The following is a 22,900-nucleotide window of genomic DNA, read 5'->3' as shown; positions in this document are numbered from 1 at the left end:
CAAAAAACTAAGGTGCTTTAAACAGAACTTTGTAGAAATATACTGATACCAGTGTTTGAAAGATAACCTACCAAGAGCTATAAAAGGGCAATTATCATATAAAAAATTTCTATGGCCAACTCTTGTTAGAAAATTTATTTTATAAATAAACTTCTTTCATGATACAAGATGAAATCAAAAGATGGAGATTAAATTTTTCCCTAAAAATAAGTAGTTGCTCAGGACATAGGCTGAGTATACTGAAATCATATTGCTTCTTTGATGAAAGAAAAAATATTTTAGCCAGGCATTCCATTAACAAAAAAGACCATGACACCTTTCCCTAGTCTTTTGATCTCTGGGTACTACTATTACCCAAGATAACCTCATTGAAAAAGTTGGTTGGCAACCCTACCTAATAGGAGTCTCAGGTCCCTTAATTTTGATAGTCATCTTGGTAAATATAAAACTTTAGCTACTTGAACAATGGAGCTTATAAAGTGCATTAAGTATAAGAAACACAACAGAAGTGCTAAACTCACTTAGTAGGACTTTAAGGGACTTGATGTCACCAATAGGGCAAAAAAACAACATTATAGTTTTCTGTTCAGATTTTATTTGAAATCTAATTCAAATTGTCAAAGCTACAAAAGGGGGGAAGACATCTGTATTATTTTTGCTAAGTCACAACATCCTAAAACAAAATACTACTACTGCCAGCAGATCCATTATACACATTTCTGATGAAATTCATTAGCACAATAAAAATTTCATCTTGAGAAACAGCCACAACGAAAGTAATTTATACAATATAAAACAATGACAGGTCTACAGATGCAGTTACTCATGAGTTTACACATGCATTCACAAACAAATAAACAAAAAATCCAGGAATGCTCTTTCATTTGATTTTTTGTTGTTTTTTTTAAAAAAAAAAAAAAAAAACAGACCATTCAGGCACAAAACAAAACTGCATTTCCAATAACTGACAGCATCTTAAAAATTTATGTCAGTGTTTGTTTTTCTTTGACTTTTTATGAGACCTGTGTGGAGATCGGGACTGGGATCTGGATTTCTTCCCTGACTTTTTAGGGGATCTAGACCGTGATCGCCTAGACCTTTTAGGTGTCCTCGAGCCAGATGGTGATCTGAGGAAACAAAATCAATTTATCAAAGTCATATAATCAAAATGGACTATCCTTTAATTATCTAAAATGATCTTTAAGAGAGCGCAATGAAAGTCAGAAATAAAAAAGGTTGTAAACTTTCTGAATTTATACTTTGCCTACTTTACACACACACAATTTTGTACCACCTGTGCACTGCATCAATTATTATTAGTGTGCTTGCTTAAAAAGACAGATTCCTGAGACCTACCACTGCTCTATTTAATCAAAATCCCAAGAGGTAAGGACTCGGCATTTGCATTTTTAATAAGCTCCGCAGGTTACCAATATGCCCCAAAGTCTGAACCTCTAAATCTACAAGATAAAGTTCAAAATGGCATCTAAGATCATTCACAACATTTTTAAAACACAGCAGCATTGCAGCCTATCTTGAAGGAAAAAATACCGAGTATTGCATATCATTCAAGGCAATCATTTAAGATACCATAATTCTGTAAGTACAGCTCATGAACATTACCAAAACAAGTGCCATAAGAAAAGGAAAAATTTATTTTATAAAAATTTTATTAGAAATGCTCACAAAAATAAATTTTTAGGATACAAAGCAGTTTTAGTTCTCAGGAAAATTCCACTATATAACACCAAATGAATAAAACATTTCTTAACCATTTTTCTGGAACTATAAGGAAAAAAGTATATAACACTAAATTACCCACTGAAGAATGTTATTTATTTCCACAAGTCTCTACCCAAGAACCTGCTAATAAGATGCAGGGGCAGGAGGAAGAGAGTAACGTTATCTTTCTCTCAGCCTTGACAAAAATCAAAGAATATTCTATAGAAACTGAAGAACAGAATGAAAAGTAAAAGCAGCTATATCTAGTCCACATAAAACACTGGATATAATGTTTAAAATTCTTGGCTGGTCTTTACTTGTTGGAAGCCTTCTTGTGCTTTAGTCATGAGAAGACTAGGGTAGGGAGGTGGGAAGGAATAATCTAAAATGAAAGTATACTTCTCTGGTTTTCTAAAGCCCTTAAAAAATGGCTGCCAGCCAAATTATTTTCAAAAACTGGTAGAATGACAAGGAAACTGGCATTTGAAATATTACAAAAAAATAACTTGCATTTACCTTTTGGCCTTTTTGCTAACATCTCTAGGAGAATCTTTGTGAGATGACCTGGACCGTGAGCTCTCTTTATGAGATCTTTCTGAACGCTCTGATCGCTCCGATTTGGGTGAAGGGGATTTCACTCGTCTACCACTGCTACTGCGAGATGGGCTAGGGGATGTGCTGTGTCGCCTCTTCCTATGGAACAAAGCCCCCAAAATATTCCATAAGTGAGCAAAGGATCAGGTATTCATTTTCCTTTTACTAAATTAGCTATTAATTCCTATCAGTTTACACTAACTTTATTTTCACTAACCTTGTTAATGTTATTAATGTTATATCCAACAACATTCATTAGCCTTGTTAATGTTATATACAACAACATTCAAAGCCCTTTATAAAGAACAAAAAAGTCTTAAAGATAGGTTGACCAAAACAAAAACTGGATTCAACTAATTGGATATTCTTTAGCTATAAGATTGGGACAATGGATAAAATTTCATTAAGGTCTCTGGTTAGATAACAGTGTTTTCTTAAGGTTAACCCTCCAATCTGTAACTTTTATTGTGGTTATATAAGAAAACAGCGCATCATTTGGCAAGTTACTCTTAAATGGTTGGGAGGAGGGAAAAAGAAGGGGGTAAAATTAAGCAGAAGTAGAAATATTTCAACATTTGAAGAATGTGGGTGAAGGATATCTGGGATTTATACTATCCTTGCAACTTTTCTATAAATCTCACAGTATAACAAAATAATAAATATAAAAAACAAACAAGTGGTAACTTTAGCATTTAACCAATTAGTATACCTATGTTATTTGTAATTACCTGTAGAGTAACTAAGCCAGAATTTATTTATTTGCATTCACTTGGTTATTAGGAAAATCTCAGTTAACTAAAGCAATTCTATTAAATGAGATATTTAGGAAATGTGAAAATAAAAACTAAAAGAGAAACGATTTTGATTAGAATGAAGACTTAAAGTGAGGAGCGAGTCCCTATGGCTTATGTACACAAACTGCTTTTAGACAGGATTGGGAGACTCAAGGTTACAAAGGCAGCAGCCTCAGCACAGAAGAAAAGCTTATACTGGAGCAACAAGGAAGATGTAGCAAGCCTGTTTAGTTATTTAAACCTAAGGTTTGATATCTAATATGGTAACTGAATTCTTGCACTTAACTAAGGCTAAGGTACCATACGAACCATGTAATGGGATGATGTCCCAATTAACAAAGTGCCAACTAACTGTCCCATTTCTCAGTTAATTCCACCTCTTACAGGCAGGAGCCAAACATGTTTATCATGAAAAAATACTTTTCCAGTTTGTTGGCATCAGGGATGAAAAGATTGCAAAATTAAACATCATTCCAAAACTTGAAAGCAGTGTAAGTATTAAATGAGAAATGTATACCTTTCTTTCCTTGTTGGAGTACATTCATCTTTTTCTTTCTTGTCTTTGGATCGAGATTCCAATTTTTCTTTATCCTTTTTATCCCTTTCTCGTTCTCTTTCTAATTCTTTCTCTTTCTCCTGTTTTTTAAAGAAGAATAATTAGTCATTAAAAAAATACCAATCTGGGCTAATCTCATTTATGCAAGAGTATTTTAACTACTTTTTAAATCACTACTAAAGGTATAATAACATTGTTTTAAAAATACCTACTCTTCCAGGAAAACTAGTTATTTCTTCTACTTATACTGAGTGATAATACCAGTGACAGCAGCTAAACAGTTGTTGAATCCCTATCATAGACCAAATAATTACTAAACAATTTTCTATATACCATTTCATGTAATACTTCAAAACATCTTTAGAAATATTACTATTATCCTCATTCAAGAGATGAAAAATGAGACTCAGGAAGATTAAGTACCATGTTCATAGTCACACTGGACGGTGTAGTCAGGATTTGAGTCCAAGCTGTAGGGCCAGGGCTCTTAATTACTAACTCTGTCCTTCCACTAAAATAACAAAAGAAAAAACGAAAAAGCCAACAATACATTGGCCTTTCTATCTTAGACTACAATAGAACAGTCAGTAAGGAGCGATTCTATAGCACGCTGATTTAATCAAAAGAGAGTTCTCTCCAAAGCAATAGACTGAATAGGAAAAATAGCCACATTAATCATCCATGAGAAGATCTTATTAGTAACAACTACCATTTTTACTGGAAATTTTAAATCCTAATTTATAAAAGTACTGACCACATGATTATACAATTATATAAACCAGAAAGATGACCTACCTGCCTACTCCCACTGCTACAACTGCCACTCCTCACTTGAAATTATTTGTTAATAATATAATTAAGGGAGTAGCTACAGCAAATGAACTCACAAAGCCAACTTAGTTCTTCATTAACAGGAATTTAATTTCTCTAAGATTTGTATGCATCAAGAAAGCTATCTGGTAGCTGATAAAAAGCCTATCCCAGAAACTGCAAATATTTTTTGTTAAGAACTATACAGTAAATATTTTCTGCTCTGTGGACCACATTCAGTCTGTTCCAAGATTCACCTGTCACAATAGGCCAAAAGCCACTATCGATAATACATAAGTGAAGGGGCATGGCTGTGTTCCATTAAGCTCATTTAAAATGAGGTGATGGCCTGTGTGGTGATGAGTCTGCTGACCTCTGGTATATACCTTCAAGAAACACATCCTCCTCTCCAGTTACAATTGTGGAATGCAAAGAGATTAAAATGATAATACATGCATTACCACCATCAGGATCAGTAAGTATCTCAAGGTGTAGTCTTCCATGCAGATCAAATACCTGCCACCAATTCCAAAGGGACTCATGGAGTACAGATCTTTTAAAAAATCTCATTTTCTTTTTGTGAAATAAAACACAGAGTACAGAATTAAAGAGTAATATAGAGGACACTGTCTTCCTCTAGTGATCTGGATATATTTTCCTGTTTAATAAATTTATAGGAATTAAACTAGTTAAAATATGTGAAATATTTTAAACAATTTAATCCAATAAAAGAGTAATAGTAGCTATTATCTCACACTCCTGCAAAATTGAGACTATCAACTTAGTTTCACAGTGAAATACAGGCTCAGTGCCTTGTCTAGGAGTACACAACAAAGGGCTGCACCAGGAATGGCGCTGTGCTGCGCTAAAGGTCTTTTACCATACTGCTCCCATCACCAGTTCGCTGTTAATAGCTTTAGTGATTCTAAGTTCTGTTCTAGCTTGTTGTTCTTTCTCTTTTTCTCTATGTAGTTTTCTTTGTAATGACAGTCAAGATACAGATAAAAATTAAGAGCAGTCACAATGAAATTCCTGGATTCTTCCAACAATTAATATGTGGGCTTCCTTGTTTTAAAATTCTCTGTATATCGCTACATGTTTTTTATGCATAAAGAATACGAGGCTTAAAATTCACTGATGAGGTATTTCTACCACTTGGTGTCCTTCTTCAGAAACAATGGAAAAGGAGTCCTAATAGAGCTTCCTAAATTAACTCCATCTTTGTCTTTGTGCCACTTCTGAAGGCTGCTGGTGTTTTACCATCACAACAAATGCTGATGCTTCATATCAGGCCTTTTAATTCTGAAAGCATGCTTTTAGCAGATTTTCTAGTCCTCAGGTAGTATATCCAGAATAAAACTGCGTGCTGTTGCTCTAAGACCCTTTTCCAAGTTGGAATAATAGTAAAATATCAAATTTCAAATGTTCCTAATTGTCTACCAGTATTCAGCATTTTACACATCAAAGGATGTAATGAGATATACTTTTCCTTAAGTATACCAATATACCAATATTGTAGGTAGTCAAACAAATATCTTTGGAAAATGCATTATTATTCCTTACTCGTTGAAGAAGTTTATCTCTGTAGTGTTCTACTTGCTCCTGAAAGCTCTGGCCTGGTTTTTTGGGTCTTTTTCCAGATTCCAATTCATCCTGAAACTTCATAACTTTAAGCTGTGAAATAAGACATTTTAAAAATAAATATTTTCATCACTGTAGCTTTTCAAGCAGTGCTTTGGTCCTTTAAAAAAATTTTTTTCAAAAAAAAAATTTTTTTTCTTTGAAATAAGTGTTTTAAAAAAGAAAATTATAAACACAGCAAAGCAGTAACTGATTAGGACTCAGTCAACATAAAGCTCCCTCATGGGAGGGCCACTTGCTAGATGAGCCCAACTATGCAGAATCCAAGTGATCAGACATGGGCCTACATGCTATCTGCACAGTCACATGAGATGACTCAAAAACCCACGAACTGTAGCTCATGCCCTTAAGAACCTACTTATTATCTCAACACAATGATAATGAATTTGCTATATGGCTCCCCAAATGTGAAAGGCAAGGCTGCTAAATGCAAGCACACCTCCAACAAAACAGGACAGCAGGCAGAACACAAGAAGATAAATATTTTTTTAAAGCAGCATTCTTTACAGTTCACGTAGGACCAAATACAGAGCTGCAGAGTTTAAAGGTTTCACTGTTTATAATACAGGGCAATCAATGTTCAACTACAGACATCTTTATTACAATATATTTATAAAAGAGCTTTCAAAAGAAAAACTACAGTATATAATATGCTGTAATAATATACAGTAATATGACAACAAACATTGTAACAATGACTTTATATATATATGTATACACACACACACACACACACACACACACACACACACATATATATATATTCCTTATTGAACTAAGGAAGGACATAGAAGGACTAAGAACAAGAACTTAGAGGATGCTGGAGGTGGAGGTGGAGAGCACATGGATCCTGGATCAAATATAGGGGCAGAAAGAGCACAGGAATGAATCACATGAGCCCTGAGTTCTAGTTCAAATTTGCCACCAGTAGTGAATCTTTATTCCACACAACTAAATCTCAGAGTAAACAATGGAGAAGAATTAGGTAACTCTAAAATGAAGCCAAGGGGTGCCTGGGTAGCTCAGCTGGTTAAGCGTCTACCTAAGCTCAGGTCATGATCCCAGGACCCTAGGATCGAGCCCTGCATATCCCTGCTCAGCTGGGAGCCTGCTTTACCCTCTCTCTCTGCTGCTCTCCCTGCTCATTCTCTTTCAAAAAAATACACAAAATCTTAAAAAAAATTTTTTTTTTTCAAAATGAAACCAAGACCTAGGTTTGAAAATTAGGGATTTGGTTCACCATCTAAATCTCAAAAGGGTAGTAAGTTGTGAGAGGTAGGCACTAAAAGAACAGGAGAAACAAGCACTGAGTAACAATGGAGAGGCCAGATTATTAAGGAGCACAGGAAGTATGGAAATGTGTGTATGTAGATGCGTATCTCTCTCTCTCTCACATATATAGATACAGTGTGGAAATAATAATGTTCACAAAAACCATCCAAGTTACCAAAAAGCCAAATTATGTGGTTTTCTTCTCGCTAAGCCAATAAGGAAACATAACATTTAAAAACTATCCAACAGTCTGTTTTGGCATTTAAAAGGGGTAACTTCATTATCAAGAAAATATTTTTAGAAACGCCTGGGTGGCTCAGCAGTTGAGCATCTGCCTTTGGCTCAGGGTGTGATCCCGGGGGTCCTGGGATTGAGTCCCGCATTGGGCTCCCTGAAGGAAGCTTGCTTCTCCCTCTGCCTATGTCTCTGCCTCTCTCTCTCTCTCCTCTCTCTCTCTCCATGTCTCTCATGAATAAATAAAATCTTAAAAGAAAAAAAATACTTTCCCTGTTAACATTCTGGCTTGGTGATATCCAAGAAAGAGTTGGGCAAAAACCTGTAACAGCGCAACAGTGATTAGAGAACTGGAAAAATGGTAACTACTATGGTAGATATTATAAAGTAGTAAGAGGAAGAATCCTGACACATAGTAGGCATGCAAAATACTGTTAATTAAATTAACAGATAAAGACCTAAAATACACTCTCATATACACTTTTGAGACTGGCTGACTGCTAGCTATACCAACATTTATCAGGAATGTTTCTCCTTGGGGCAAGGAATGAGGAAGGTTCCCATTACAACAGCCTTTCCTGATATGTCTATTTTTGGTAATAAAAAAAAGGCACTGAAAAAGAAGAGGGGATTGAGGGAGGGAAAAATCTGCTTGAGATAGTTTGGACTCATTCCCGTAAGTTTTTCCCCTTCTTACTGTTAAGTCCCACTTAATGCTCACTCTCCCCATCACAAAAGGATGCAGGCACTTAAAATGGACCCACTGTCATAAAATGTACACATAACTTGAATGTGCCAGAAAATATCTTACTTTTCCTTGTTACATACTATGTACACTCAAATGTAATGGGACTTCATAATGCCAAATGTAATCTATTCGTTAGAAGAATTAGTATCTTCAGAGGATCTCCTATGTGCCAGATACTGTATTAATGATGATGAACAGACAACAAACATGGCCCTTTCCTCCTGTAAATCACAGCCTAGTAGGGAAGAAGACATTAAACAAGCAAGCTAAGAACAGAGAAATAAAACACAAGCCACAATACATGTAAAATCACAAGAGAAAGTAAAAAGAGATAAGCAAATGCAGAAGTGTAAAAGAAGGATAGCAGGAGAGAAGGGATGCCTATTAGAAGTCAGCTGGTATAAAGATTTCTAGGCAGAGAGAACACAGCATGCAAAGGAATGATGCCAAGAGGGGAACTTAGGTCAGTGGAAAAGTGATAGAAGACCAGTGAAGTATAGTTTCAACTTCACTACAATACTAACCTCAATTTCACGAAGTTTAGCTCGTTTTTCCTCGCTCATTTCAGAGTACTTAGAAAACTTGGACTCAGTCATTTCTTCTTTGATTGGGTTAGAGTACAAATGATGTTCTTCTGATTTGGAACTTTGAGTATCTTCTTCATCTTCACTTTCTTCTTCTTGACTTTGGAAATAAGCAGAATATATCGTATGTCAAGGCAGAAAAGAATGTTACATTTTACAGTCTGGCTTTTTTATATTTTACTGCCTTAGACCATAAATAATATTAACAAAACAGATGAGTCCAATTCATCACTAAAACATTTCTATAAAATATTTTACCAAATAACAAGCAATTTTTGTAAAACTCTTATGTTTCTTCCACTAAAAAGTCTGAACTTCAACATAATCACTTAAAAGAATTCTGTGTATGTTGATGTTATCTGTGTGCCTTTCATTCAGCAACAAACTTTCCTTACAGGGTTAAGTGAAACGAATATTAGACAATTGAACTTTTCCAGTTCAATTTCAGGAAGTTTATCATTAAAAAAGCCAAACATATTTATTACTCTTTCTTCAGCAGAGCCACACACTAGAAAATACATGAGTTTGGGTCATACAGTTAACTATGAAACAAGGTAGCATGTAAAGACCTTATCTAATTAGCACATAACCCCAGGAATAAAGCAATGTACAAATTTTAAATATTATCATACATTAGTACTCATAACAGAGTTGATTCTGAAAATTGTACTGGTTGGACATCAGATAAGAAGAAAATGAAAAACTAAGTGATTACCATGAGTAAGGATACAAAGAAGAAAAAATCTGCTATCCCTCCAGAAGCTATATAGTAGAAATGGGCAAGCAACTGTGTGCAAAGTTGGTGGTCTTCATTGCTAGACTAGGACTGAAAAAATGTTCCTGAAACATAAATGAAGACACTCAAAAAAAAAAAAACAAAAAAAAAAGTTGTGGGATCCCTGGGTGGCTCAACGGTTTAGTGCCTGCCTTCAGCCCAGGGCGTGATCCTGGAGTCCCAGGATTGAGTCCCACGTCGGGCTCCCTGCATGGAGCCTGCTTCTCCCTCTGCCTGTTTCTCTGCCTCTCTTTCTCTCTCTCTCTCTCAATCTCTCATGAATAAATAAATAAAATCTTTTAAAAAAAAAAGTTGTATGCTCTGGTACAGGGCTTTGGTGTGTACATGTGTCAAATCTGTGCAAAACAAGTCATTCACACATAAATTCAGAATATTCATGTATATGCAAACAAAATTCCTTTTACAAATAATATTGTGACATTAACATTACTGGCACAGCCTAGAAAACATGCCATTTTCCCTTTAATATATGAACCTTATTTGTTGATATTTGGGTACTAAACACATTCTGCCAAAGTAGGAATCCTTTCAGTACATATTTAAAATTATTCATAATAATGTAAAAGTAATTATAAAGAAATTCTTTCCAAAATATTAATTATTTGAGAGACTGATAAAAGAACTCACACACTGATGAGAAAATTTTAAGCAAGGCAGATAAAAAGTGTTGCAATTCAGAATCAGAAACATGGTACTAAGAGAAGACTATGCTACTAGCTTTGTAATTTCTTACCCAAAGGTAACATTTTCTAAAATGCTTTCCAGAACATTTCTAAAATGCTTTACAAACTTTATACTCTCAGAGCCCCACAAATCATTAGTACCACATAAAGGTACAACCTACTACACAATGCTTAAAGAAGAAAACAGTAAAAGCAAATCACTTTTAAAAACTATATTCTTTTTAGAAGTAAATATTTTATAACACTTCTAATTTATCAGAAACTTCCTAAATGCAGTTTTTAGTTAATTTTTTTAATCACAATTGTCTTTTATGGTGCATAAATTTTTAACAAGTGTTTCAGACGTTTTTAAATGGTTAAACTATATGCATGTGTATGTATAAATACAGAGGTTTGCTGGAGGATTATTCTGGAGAGAGTCACTCAAAAAGGATAAAACATAATTAATTAAATTGTGGTATCTATGCAATGGAAATGAATTAACCAATTCCAGCTTGTTATTTATAATTTTTCAAAAATTTTTTTCAAATTCAAATATTCCTTAATTAACATCTTTGTACACTTTCCTGAATGCTTTCAACTACAGATAAATATAGAAGAGATTAACTACGGATTGACACAGAATAATGCCCATGACATTTAAGTGAAAAATGGAGTCTTAGAATAGTATGTGCAGTATTATACAATTTATGTTTAAAATAGAGAATACATGTTTTCCATATACAGAGAAAAAATCTAGATGGCAAGACACGAATCATTAACCATATTTACTTTTAAAGTGAGCTACACTTGATAATCTAAAATACATATTCATTTTACAATTGCTATTTTAATTTTTCAGGGCCCAAGCAGTCTGTTCTAATTGGTTTTGACTTTAGCTCTTAGTTACCAGTTCTAGGTTCAGATCTCATCACAGCTTCATCTTAGTCTTTTAAGGAAATGGAAATTCAAGTCTATAAAACCATACAATATTCACTATAAATGAAATTAAATTAGTATCTGGAAGTTTTCTACAAAATAATAGTAGGGCTATATTTTTTAAATTCCCTTTCTGCCATAAAAAAAGAATTACTAGTTTCAAAATGGCATTTTGGATTCAGCCACTAGAGGACAGTAGTAAGGCATAAAAAATTTTCAAGGACCAGAAAGTTCTACATGAGAAAATATATCTTTTCCTTGCTTTTGTACTTTTATAAAGTTATTTTTATGTTATCATGATTTATTTGGAACTCTTAAGAAAAATCAAAAATAAAAATTATATTTCCAGTGATCCAGGCCTCACTGTATAAACATGATTATTCTGTCAACACTAAAATACAGTCACATTCCAAACATTAACATAAATACCTACTTCATACAAAAAAAGTTAATACCTTTAGAAACAAAACCAACTGAAGAAATATCTAAGTTCTGCAATGGCCTTCTCTACCCTTCTTTCCCCTTAAATTAAATAATTATCTCATAAATGCACATAATTATTTTAAGCCAGTGATGCTACAATGGTGAGAGATGTTAATAATGATATTGTAGAGATTAAAAAAGGTTAAAGCACTGTTTTAAAGCAAACTCGATTGTCTCAATTCCTGTACTCCTAAACACCCATAGAGAAGTATTTTCACCAGCAAACCACATCTACATTTTGCAAGTATTTTGTCATAATCATTGCTGACTTGTTCTGACCATCCCAATGTTTCTAGAAAACATCACTGCTGCCAAGTTTCCTCTGCATATCAAATTGTGCTCCCACATATGCTGATCAATCAATCACATTCCCTTAGCAATCTAAATGCTACTAATACCCATTTTCTGAATCCGTAAGTCCCATACAAATGTGACTTAAAAGAAACTTTCCTTTGTTCATTTTCCCATTTGAGAACCATAAAAAAAAAGTTTTGTTTTTTTTTCTTAAAGCAGAAACCTCTGCTTTGTGTTCCTGAACTCATCTGTTCTCCCATTTAATAAAATTAAGTTCCCTGCAATGATTTAAAGCAGTATCAAGTTCTACCTAAAATCTACCAATACAAACTTGCCAGGAGAAACCAGGAGCAGTATTCCTATAATCACATTCAATGTTAATGCAAAAACAATCTTGGGGTAAGGTAGGGGGCACCTGGGTGGTTCACTCGGTTAAGCAGGTAAGCATCTGCCTTCGGCTCAGGTCATGATCCCAAGGTCCTGGGATCAAGCCCCACATTGGGCTCCCTCTTCAGTGGGAAGTCTGCTTCTCCCTCTCCTTCTACTCATGCTCTCTCTCACTCTCTCAAATAAATAAATAAATAAATAAATAAATAAATAAATAAATAAATAAATAAAATCTTAAAAAAGAAACAATAATCTTGGGGTGATTATCAAAGAGCAAAATTCAAAATTATAATTATGTTATGTTAAAGCTTTTTTTTTCCTTTTATTTATTCTTTAGTTATATTATTTAGTTCTTCTGAGATGTTTATATTTAAATGACAGAATGGCCATAATGCAATGTTTTCCTTAGCAAAGTACAATCCAAATAAAAAGTGCATAACTTTCCCATTCACATTTAAAAAATCACTTTTTGCAGAGCCAAACAATACTTGTTAACAAAGATCTGAAATAAATGCAGTTGACCATTAGTAACTACCCTGTGAGACTATATACACCTAGCATAGAAAAATCAACTCAGAAGCAAAGAGAAACCAGATCCATCAAGACCAGAAACCAAAAGCTCTTTATTCATTGGATAAACAATGACGAACTAAAAATGATCCCCTCAAGTTTTTTTAAGAGTGAAATTTTCCTCTTCACTATTATTTCAAGTATACCTAATGAAAAAGGGAGCATATATGGAATAAGAAACTAAGTATATTCGAAACTTAGATTCTTACTTTTGATTTTCTTCTTCTTCTGATTCTTCATGCTGGTCAAATAACTCCCATTTAGAAGTTGTTACAGCTGAACGAAAGAAAAAAAAAAAAGGATGTAATTCCATAAGGTAAATTAGCATTTTTGCAGTAACATAGAAGCCCAGCTTTAGAATTCAAAGTCTATATTACTGAAGTTATCCACAATTATCTATTCTTTGAAAAGCCATTTCTCTGTACTGAATTTATTTCTTTCCTTACTCCTATAATTTTATTCAAATTCATGAAGTGAAAGTAATGTTATCATTCTTATTTCTGTAGTGGATGGTAAGACTTATTTAATTAGAATCTACAAATATTAACAACGACAGATTATAAACACTAAGGACACATGTCCTAAAGTAGGAAAGGCAGGTCTAAACTGCATCTAGCAAGTCAAGCATCACAGGAGGATCAAAGTCTGGTTTCTCCAAAACTGACCTCTAAGCAGATTTCCAAATAGGTATACCTTCCCCATCTACATTTTCTATTAAATTGCCTTAATCCAAAAGGTTTTAGTGATTTATCTGATTACTCTCAAAGCATCCAAACCGAAAGATCTATGAAAACTATAAGAGCAACTATAATGAATACTTAGCCACTAGACAAAATATGGTAACTCTGGGTCCTAAGATTAAAATGTTCTAAAATACAAAAAGAAAACACACACTGATTAATTTTAAATATTCAATTTTTAAAATCTTAATATTTATTGTACTTTTACTCACCCTGTGCTTCCAATTCAGATTCATCTACAGCTTCCCACTTTGATGGGGCAACTTTAAATATAGGCTCATTCTTCTTTGAGTCCTCAGCTGCATCCACTATTAAGGAAAGATAAGCCATTAGCCCTGACTACTAGGGGATGACTTTAGTAGTCCATGTGTATTTCACTATATTATAAAAAGTAAAATAAAATAAGGCCACACATGGACTAATAATGCTAGTGTTAAGAACAAGAATTAAGACTAATCTAATTCTCTGCACCTAAGGTCCAATTTTTAAAACATATATGTCAATTCAGAATATACAAGGTATGATTTCAAGCAAATGGAAAAGTTGGGGCAGTAAAAAAAAAAATTATCTCTATCCTAATTATTAAACTATACAATTCTTATACTGTTCAATCTTCTCATGTAATTCAAATGTGCTAAAGACTGTGTACACTTCCTATTTCCAAAAATGATTCTAGGCATCTAGGAAAACTGAACCCACAAACTATGAATAAAAAAAAGAAAACTGATGAAACAAAGCATCTGGGATTATAAATAAAACTGAGCACAAGATTTTTCCTGACAATTAACACAAAACGGAAACTTACTAATACTATATGAGGTTGACTATCCCCAAAAAGAAATGTAACCAGAAAGCTTTTTCTTGGCAGAGTCAAACATATAACAGGGTATTTGAATTTTGAAAAGTCAGAAATAAAAGAAAAAAATTAAAGACTGACACCTTAAGCTTTTTCCATTATCAGCATGCATAGATATAAGTGTTTTGGAATCCAACTTATTAGCTCATCAGTTTGAAATGTGAACTTACAAGGCACTCCATCAAGATCATCATCAAGACTCTTTATAGGGACCCCATCAAGATCATCAATGGGAGTAGCATCAATAGGAATTCCATCCACATCTTCTAGAGGTGCACCATCAAGCTCTTCCTCAATGGGGGCACCATCAAGGTCATCTGGTACATCCTACAGAAACATACAAACTGCTGTAATATTCCCCTTTGCTTACTAGTCATATTGCTACAAGATTAATTTGCAATCCAGCACAAACCAACCAGCTGGATATCCATATTCCCAGGAAAAATGTGAGGACATAATTAGGATATAATTTATCCTCCTGTATGACAAAGAAGCAGTCATTCTTTCATTATTTATGAAGTATCTACCAAGTGTCTGCTAAAGCCAGGTACCATATAAGACACCAAGCATACAATGATGAGCATAAATAAGTTTGTTTCTTTAGATCCCTCCTGTAATAGGGTTTAAAGAGAACACATCTTAAGGCCATATATGAAAACCCACAGCTAACATCATATTCAATGATAAAATACTGAAGTTTTTCCTCTAAGATCAGGAATAGGACAAGAATTCCACTCTCAACACTTTTATTCAACACAGCACTGGAAGTCCTAGCCACAGCAATGAGATTAAAACATAAATAAATAAAAGGCATCTGAACTGGTAGGGAAAAATAAAACTGTCATTATTTGCAGATGACACTGTTCTATATATAGCTTAAGGATTCCACCAAAAAAAACTACCAGAACAAATGAATGCAGCAAAGTTGCAGGACATAAAATTAACATATAGTAATCTGTTGTATTTCTATACAAATTAATAAAGTGATAGAGAAATTAAGAAAACAAGCCCATTTACAACTGCATCAAAGAAAACAAAACACCTAGGAATAAATTTAACCAAGGAGGTGAAAGATATATTCTGAAATCTATAAAACACTGATGAAAAAACTGAAGACTAAAAAAACCAATTAAAAGATATTCCAGACTCATGGACTGGAAGAATGAATATTATTAAAATGTCCATACTATCAAAATAATCTACAGATTAAATGCAATCTCTATCAAAATGCCAAGAGCATTTTTCACAGAAATATGGACCCACAAAAGACCTCAAATAGCCAAAGCAACGTAAGAAAAAGGTGGAGGTATCACAATCCCAGATTTCAAGATACACAAAGCTATAAAAATCAAAACAAGGTAGTAATGAAGCACCTGGTGGCTCAGCCAGTTAGGAGTCCAACTCTTGGGTTTTGGCTCAGATCATGATCTCAGGGTCATAGGATTGAAGCTAGCAGCAGGCTCCATGCTTGGCAGGGAGTCTGTTTATCCTCTCCTCAGCTTCTCTCCCTCCCCCTGCCCCGCTCATGCTCTTTGCTCTTTAAAATAAATAAATAAAATCTTAAAAAAAAAAAAAAAACCAACAAGACAGCACAAAAATAGATACACAGATCAACAGAACAGTACGAGATAAATACCCAGAAATAAGTCCACACTTATATGGTCAATTAATCTACAACAAAGGAGGCAAGAACATACAATGAGGAAAAGAGAGTCTCTTCAATAAATGATTGGGAAACTAAACAGCCACATGCAAAACAAAAAACAAACCACTTTCTTACACCATACACAAAAGTCAACTCAAAATGGATTAAAGACCTAAATACAAGACCTAAAACCATAAAACTGCATAAAACACAGGCAGTAATCTCTTGGGCATTGGCCTTAGCAACATATTTATAGCTATGTCTTCTCAGGAAAGGAAACAAAAGCAAAAATCAACTACTGGGACTATACCAAAATAAAAAGCTTTTGCACAGAAAAGGAAACCATTAACAAAACAAAGAAGCTACCAAAGGGAGATGATGGTTGCAAATAATATACCCAATAAAGCGTCAATATTCAAAATAAAGAACTTAGACAACTCAACACCAAAATAAAGCAAATAATCTGATAAACAAATGAGCAAAGAACCTGAACATATATTTTTCAAAAGACAACATAGATTATCAACAGATACATGAAAGGAGGCTCAAAATTATTAATCATTAGGGAAATGCAAATCAAAACCAAAAGGAGATATACCATCTCATACCAGTTAGAACGGCTAGTATCAAAGACAAAAAATAACAAGTGTCGGCAAGGATGTGGAAAAAAGGGAACTATTGTGTACCATTTGTTGGTGAGAATGTAAATTGATACAATTGTGGGAAACACGGATATTTTTCAAAAAATTAAAAATAGAAATACTATATGACCCAATAATTCCACTGTTGGGTATCTACCCAAAGAAAACAAAAACACTAATTCAAAAAAAAAAAATACACTCCTACTTTTTTTCTTAGCATTATTCACAATAGCCAATATATAGAAATAATCCAACTGTATACTGACAGATGAATGGATAAGATGTGATGTACATGCACATACATAAATATTACTCAGTCATCAAAAAGAATGGATTCTTGCCAGCTATGACAACAGAGATGTACCAAGAGAGTATTATGCCAAGTGAAATATATGAGAGAAAGACAATACAATTTCATTCATATATGGAATCTAGAAAATCAAAACAGACAAAAAAACACAGGGACTCATAAACAGAGAACTGGCGGTTGCCAAAAGGAAGCAAAATAGGTGAAGGAGATTAAGATGTACAAACTTCCAATTACATAAAGTAAATGTCACAGAGATGAAAAGTACAGCATGAGGAACACAGTTGATAATACTATATAACACTGTATGGTAACTACACTTATCAGAATGAGCATTAAGTAATGTACAGAATTGCTGAATCACTATGCTGTATACCTGAAACTAACATAACACTGCATGTCAATTGTACTTCGTTAAAAAAAAAAAAAAAAAAAAAGATTGCAGGAAAGACAAAAAAATCAAAAACCCAAAGATTGAAGGAAAGAAACCCAGTCACCCAGCTTTCACATAAGATCACAAAACAGGTAATTCCTGTTATACATCATTTCATCTCTTGGGCTCCAGCAATTCCAGCAACAAAAATCGACAAGTTAGTGGTAAATAGTAGATATTTTTCACAAAGAAATGCTACTCACATCTGTAACATACCACACACCCACTGCATTCCCAGAAAACATTTCTAAAATAATCACATAAAGACATTGAGTGCCCACCTCTGTTTCCTTTTCTTCAATAATATTTACAAGTCCTAAGAAAATATTTTGTAGTTTGATCAAAAATGGTTCTGGATAAATTGCCCAATCCTCCCATGCTCTGAAGCAGGTCATTACCCGTTGCTAAATAAATAGGAAAAAGACAATGAATTATTATTTAGGGCAAAATATCTCAAGCTTTATCTCAGGATAATGGCCATCACAATTTGCTGGATTTTGCTTTAAACCAACATCCTTAATAGAAAATAACTATCATTATATTTTTAAAAAATCAATGTCACCTCCTAACTAAAAGGGAATAAAATTAGAAATAAGTATAATGAAAAAGAAACAGTAACTGTTTGGTTCTTGACCACCTAAGATTAATGTCCCATATCACTAGTGGTACACATGAGGCCACACTCTAGGAATAAAACCTTAGACATTTGTGAAAATTAGATATCAAGGTAGTTTTGACCTGAATTCCTTTATGGTCCAATGAAATACTTCCTGATTCTGGCTAATACTTCTTCCTCTGTCCCATCTCTAAACTTTTCTATAAGCTCTGATATACAATCAAAATTTAAAGTAAAAGAATTTTTAAATGGAGTTGTTTAAATTCCTTAAATGATGGGGTCATTGGGCATCTTCCCAGGCTGAAAATTTCCTTAATAGAAGTCTTCCTCCCATGAAAATAGCATCTATTTATTCCATTACATGCAAGGTATTTTGTTTGGCTTTTCTTAACATTGGTCCACAGCTAAAAGATTATAAAAAATAACTAAATATATTTTCTAAACATGAATAGCTAAAAGCATGTTCCTGCTTCAGCCAAATTATACATACCATTCAAAACAAGTGATATTCTGAATGTTTTTTTGTGAAAAGACTAATATTTAAAACATTTAAACAAAACACTTCAAACTAAAACAAACACCCAATCAAGTAACACTACATAATATATTTCAAACTTTCAGACATTTTTGATACTAAAGATAAAATGGCAGTAAATTTTAAAACAATAATTTCTGAAAAATACACAATGTGTCTTAGACTTGTCCTATGTACTTTTCTAACCCTCCAATGTGCTTGCCAGCCCCTACCCCGTTTAATACTAGGGAAAAAATAAAACAATAAACATACCTTGAAGTTTTCAGACTGTAAATGGCCTTGAATTGTACGATAGGTAGCATTGAGGTCTGAAAATATCTGACATAACTTTGTTTCAAAACTGAAATTCAAATAATATATATTTACAATAGAATTTATTTAAAAATCCGTATCTACTTCAGCATGCTAGCCAATGAAAACCTCTCTAGAACTTAAAAAAAAAAAAACCTTAAAAATAAATTAATCAAGTAATTCTTTAAAAATCAAGAACAAGGTGTCTTAATCCTTAAAACTGTAATTAAATGCCTTATCCTAAATTACTCTCCTGCAAAAAATTAGTTCCCTTAACAAGGAACTTTACATTTAGGATACTTTCTGCTACCTAAACTGACCTCTTTGTTTTATAATAGGAAAAGTAACTTGTCCAAGGGAAAAAGAAAAAAAAAAAAAACCCTAATAACAGATTAGGACTCATATCTCCAAATGTCATTTCAGCATCAACTCCTGGAGAAAAGTCTCCCTGATTCATAAATACCAAAAAGGAACTCTGAGGAGAAAGTATATATTAATTACAAGAGAGCAACATAATTTCCTACTGCCTCGGAAAACAATCACAGTGAACTACACCAATACAATGATGATCAAAAGAGAACATAGCTTTACAAACAGTTCATGCTCTGTCTTTGGTCTCTTCCTTTATGCCTGCCACTATTTCTATTGTTTCCGTTTATTTACTACACAAGTGGCTAAGTGTTCAATAAAAATAGTTATTTTTTGACTCTTATTTGTTCTAGTATAATTCATTAAGAAACTGATATGAAAACTTTCTATACATTAAAGTGGTCTAATGAATGCAGCAAATTTTTTAGAAAATTCTATAAACTATGAAAAAATTCAAATTATTTATTACTGAGACTATTAACTAACAAAACAGTCCTCTTTTTTTAATTCCTTACCCTTAATGTTTTATTTCAGGAATATCAGCTTACACCATTATACTTACAATTTTCTATAATATGAAGCATTGGCAACTTTGGCTGAAGAGTTATACAAAACATCAGAAACCAAATATAATCTGGCAATCTAGAATACCAAAAGATAACATAAAAGAGATTAAAAATAAAAACCAGCAGCAAATAATGTATCTAGAAAAAATTCAATACTGAAATTTTTCTGCAATCAGTGGCATAAGGCTAATGTTTAGCTACAGTAAAAACAGCTAATTAGAAAAGTTATAAGAAACTCAACATTACCAAAGCCACTACTTTGGCAGGGATAAAATATGTAACTTCTTTACATTTCAACCTGTTGATAACCTGTATATAGATTAACATAACAAGTTTCCCCAGACAGGAGGAAAATAAGACTACATGGGAAAGATCTCTTCAGTCAAGTTCTTCATGCAAAAACAAAACAAACAAACAGAAAGAAACCCACCAATTTCAATCCAAAAAGAAATCACCTATTATCTCTCTTTTACTTAATTAAATGTTCCATAAAGAGAAATCATTTCCATACCTTTTTGGGGAGGGGTGTCTTTAAGATGGACAATGACTCAGTAATGCAATCCACTATTTCTTCAGCAGCTTCAGCATTATTAAGACAGAAAACCATTGCATCTCCAATATCATTTTTCCTTGGAGTTAACCCCCGTAGGATTTCTTCTAATTTGTCCCTCTGTCTGAATACAAATGTTTTTAGCTTATAAATATTTACAGATATAAATTTCAAATTCCATTATAGTTTCTGCTCACAAACTAATTTCTTTAAAGCCCAGTTGGATAAAATTCTGAAGACTAAATTGTGTTAAGTCTGATTTAAATCCCCCAAATAGAATACATTTCTTTGAAGAGCTCATGGGGAAAGAATATTTTCTTTGTGAATAAAGGATTCCAGTGATTTTTAGTTTACAAATAAAGTAAATTTTAAATTATGGGCATTTGTTTCAAGAATGTTTGAGAGTGTCCCAGTCCTATTACCCCATTACAGTGGGGGGGGGGGGGGGGGGAGGCCTCCATGTTCTTCACTCTCTTTTGAAGTCAGTTACTTTAGCACTTCTGAAATAGAACAGGCTAAAGCAGGTGCTGGCAAACTTTGTAAAGGATCATACAGTATATATTTTAGGCTTTACAGGTCATATAGTCTCTCTTGTAGTTACCTGATTCCACTGCTATTAACATGAAAAAAGCCATAGACAACATATAAAGGGGGTGGGGGGGGGGATCATGATTGTGCTCCAATAAGTCTGTTTACAAAAACATGAGACAGCCAGATTTAACATACAGGATGAGTTTGCAGATCCCTGAGCAAAAGTAATGATGAAAATACCTCTTCAGAAGCAAATATGCTTCAAATACATATAGCTCTGCATTAGCAAATGCTTTTACAAAAAATGCATCAATGCAGCTAGTATTCAAAGCATACGCCACAATCTTTTAGCCAATTTTTTCCCATGAAGCATACAGAAGTTCCTCTTAATACTTAATAGTACTTGTTTCTGCTTCTTAAAACAGACTAATTTCACTGTACCCATGCTGAACTGAAGACTAACAAATATTTTTCATGGTGGCCACACACTGCAACTCTTGTGGAAAGACTGCATAATCAACCATCAGACTTCACAAAGCTCTACAGTAATTTTTTCTTCTTTAATGTTGCATTCAGAGAGCCAAGAATTCTAAAGGTCCCAAGATAATTTCTGTAAGAATCACAAATACTTCACTGCTAGAGAATCATTGCTAAGAGATCACCACCAACCGATGAGAGGTTTAGAAGGTTTTTTATCAAAAGGAGAGAAAAAGGTCAAAAGGACACACACTTATACTTGCCAAGACATTTCAAATTATATAGCACATGATGAGAAATGTTAATATTTTAAACATTCACACAAGTAAAAGAAAAAACATTTTATTTTAGGGCTAACATCTCAGTAAGACCATTAATTAAAGCGATTATTAAAGCAACTTTTCTGAATATGTAACAGGAAAAGAAAAAATTCTTACTCTTCCTTAAGTGCTCCCTTTTTACTGGGCTCCTCTACAAAAGCTTCTGTTTCTTGCTCTTCTGACATCCCATGCAGGTATGGATTTAATGGTGGTGGCCTCCAGAAAGACCCATTTTTGAACATACGAAAATCTTCTGTCCGCCACTTAGTTGGAGAATCTCCCTAATAAATGTCCAGAATGTTATTAGAAAAGCAAAATATCTCAGAGCTAAAGTTAACAAAGTTTTGATTCCACTTACCTGCAGAATAGAATAAAGCTTCCACCTATAGTAAACATGGGCTGGTGTCTGGTTTTCAAATAAGAATCTAAAACAAAACAAACAAAAAATTAAACATCTACTCTTTAACAAAGAAATGTCTTCAATTAAATGTAAACAAACGAGAAATATTATTTGCTTATTTCATTTTAAATAAAACCAAAAGCAAAGATCCCTAAAAGAAATCCTCACCCACTGCCTTCTGCCATCTATTCCCTTCCTCACCCTAGCCCCCAGACTGCCTTTGTGATGAACATTAGTTCTCAGAAGGTATGTATGCATCTTACTGAGTCTTACAACCAATTTTATTGAACACTTATGTCAGGTATTATATATGGCAATGGATTTTCCCAAAACAGAAATTTCAAAAGGAGCGGTTTTTAGAAGACTTAGGAGTGTTAAATAAGTGTCTTAGATACCATACCTATCAGAAGATAGCAATTTTCTATAAAGCTCTATTGTTCTACTATGAAGAACTCTTTCACTGGAAAACATAGAGTAGTATTTTCCTCCCAGAGACTGCTAAAACCAATGTTATTTAATTAACCTAAATTAAAATCA

At 33.5% G+C, this 22,900-nt stretch overlaps 1 protein-coding gene across 6 annotated transcripts in view; it reads right to left on the bottom strand.

Annotated features, from left to right (window-relative positions):
* Nucleotides 1-577: 577 nt before the first annotated feature.
* U2SURP (U2 snRNP associated SURP domain containing) overlaps nt 578-22,900 on the bottom strand; it is a 49,615-nt gene continuing 27,292 nt past the window's right edge. For all 6 annotated transcript variants that reach the window (XM_026018587.2, XM_026018586.2, XM_072727069.1 and 3 more), the window contains 14 exons: nt 22,322-22,388; nt 22,081-22,244; nt 20,597-20,759; nt 20,082-20,161; nt 19,112-19,199; nt 17,990-18,112; nt 14,853-15,009; nt 14,039-14,134; nt 13,296-13,362; nt 8,896-9,055; nt 6,040-6,150; nt 3,628-3,746; nt 2,239-2,415; nt 578-1,127 (listed from right to left, as the gene is read on the bottom strand). In XM_026018587.2, the coding sequence (XP_025874372.2) occupies nt 989-1,127; nt 2,239-2,415; nt 3,628-3,746; nt 6,040-6,150; nt 8,896-9,055; nt 13,296-13,362; nt 14,039-14,134; nt 14,853-15,009; nt 17,990-18,112; nt 19,112-19,199; nt 20,082-20,161; nt 20,597-20,759; nt 22,081-22,244; nt 22,322-22,388 (1,711 nt within the window). In that variant the 3' untranslated portion in view covers nt 578-988. The remainder of the gene's footprint in view (nt 1,128-2,238; nt 2,416-3,627; nt 3,747-6,039; nt 6,151-8,895; nt 9,056-13,295; nt 13,363-14,038; nt 14,135-14,852; nt 15,010-17,989; nt 18,113-19,111; nt 19,200-20,081; nt 20,162-20,596; nt 20,760-22,080; nt 22,245-22,321; nt 22,389-22,900) is intronic.

The sequence above is a fragment of the Vulpes vulpes genome, chromosome 11, assembly GCF_048418805.1.
Source record: "Vulpes vulpes isolate BD-2025 chromosome 11, VulVul3, whole genome shotgun sequence".
Taxonomy (NCBI): Eukaryota; Metazoa; Chordata; class Mammalia; order Carnivora; family Canidae; genus Vulpes; species Vulpes vulpes.
The sequence above is the reverse complement of the archived record's forward strand: the minus strand, read 5'-3'. Positions and strand labels throughout refer to the sequence as shown.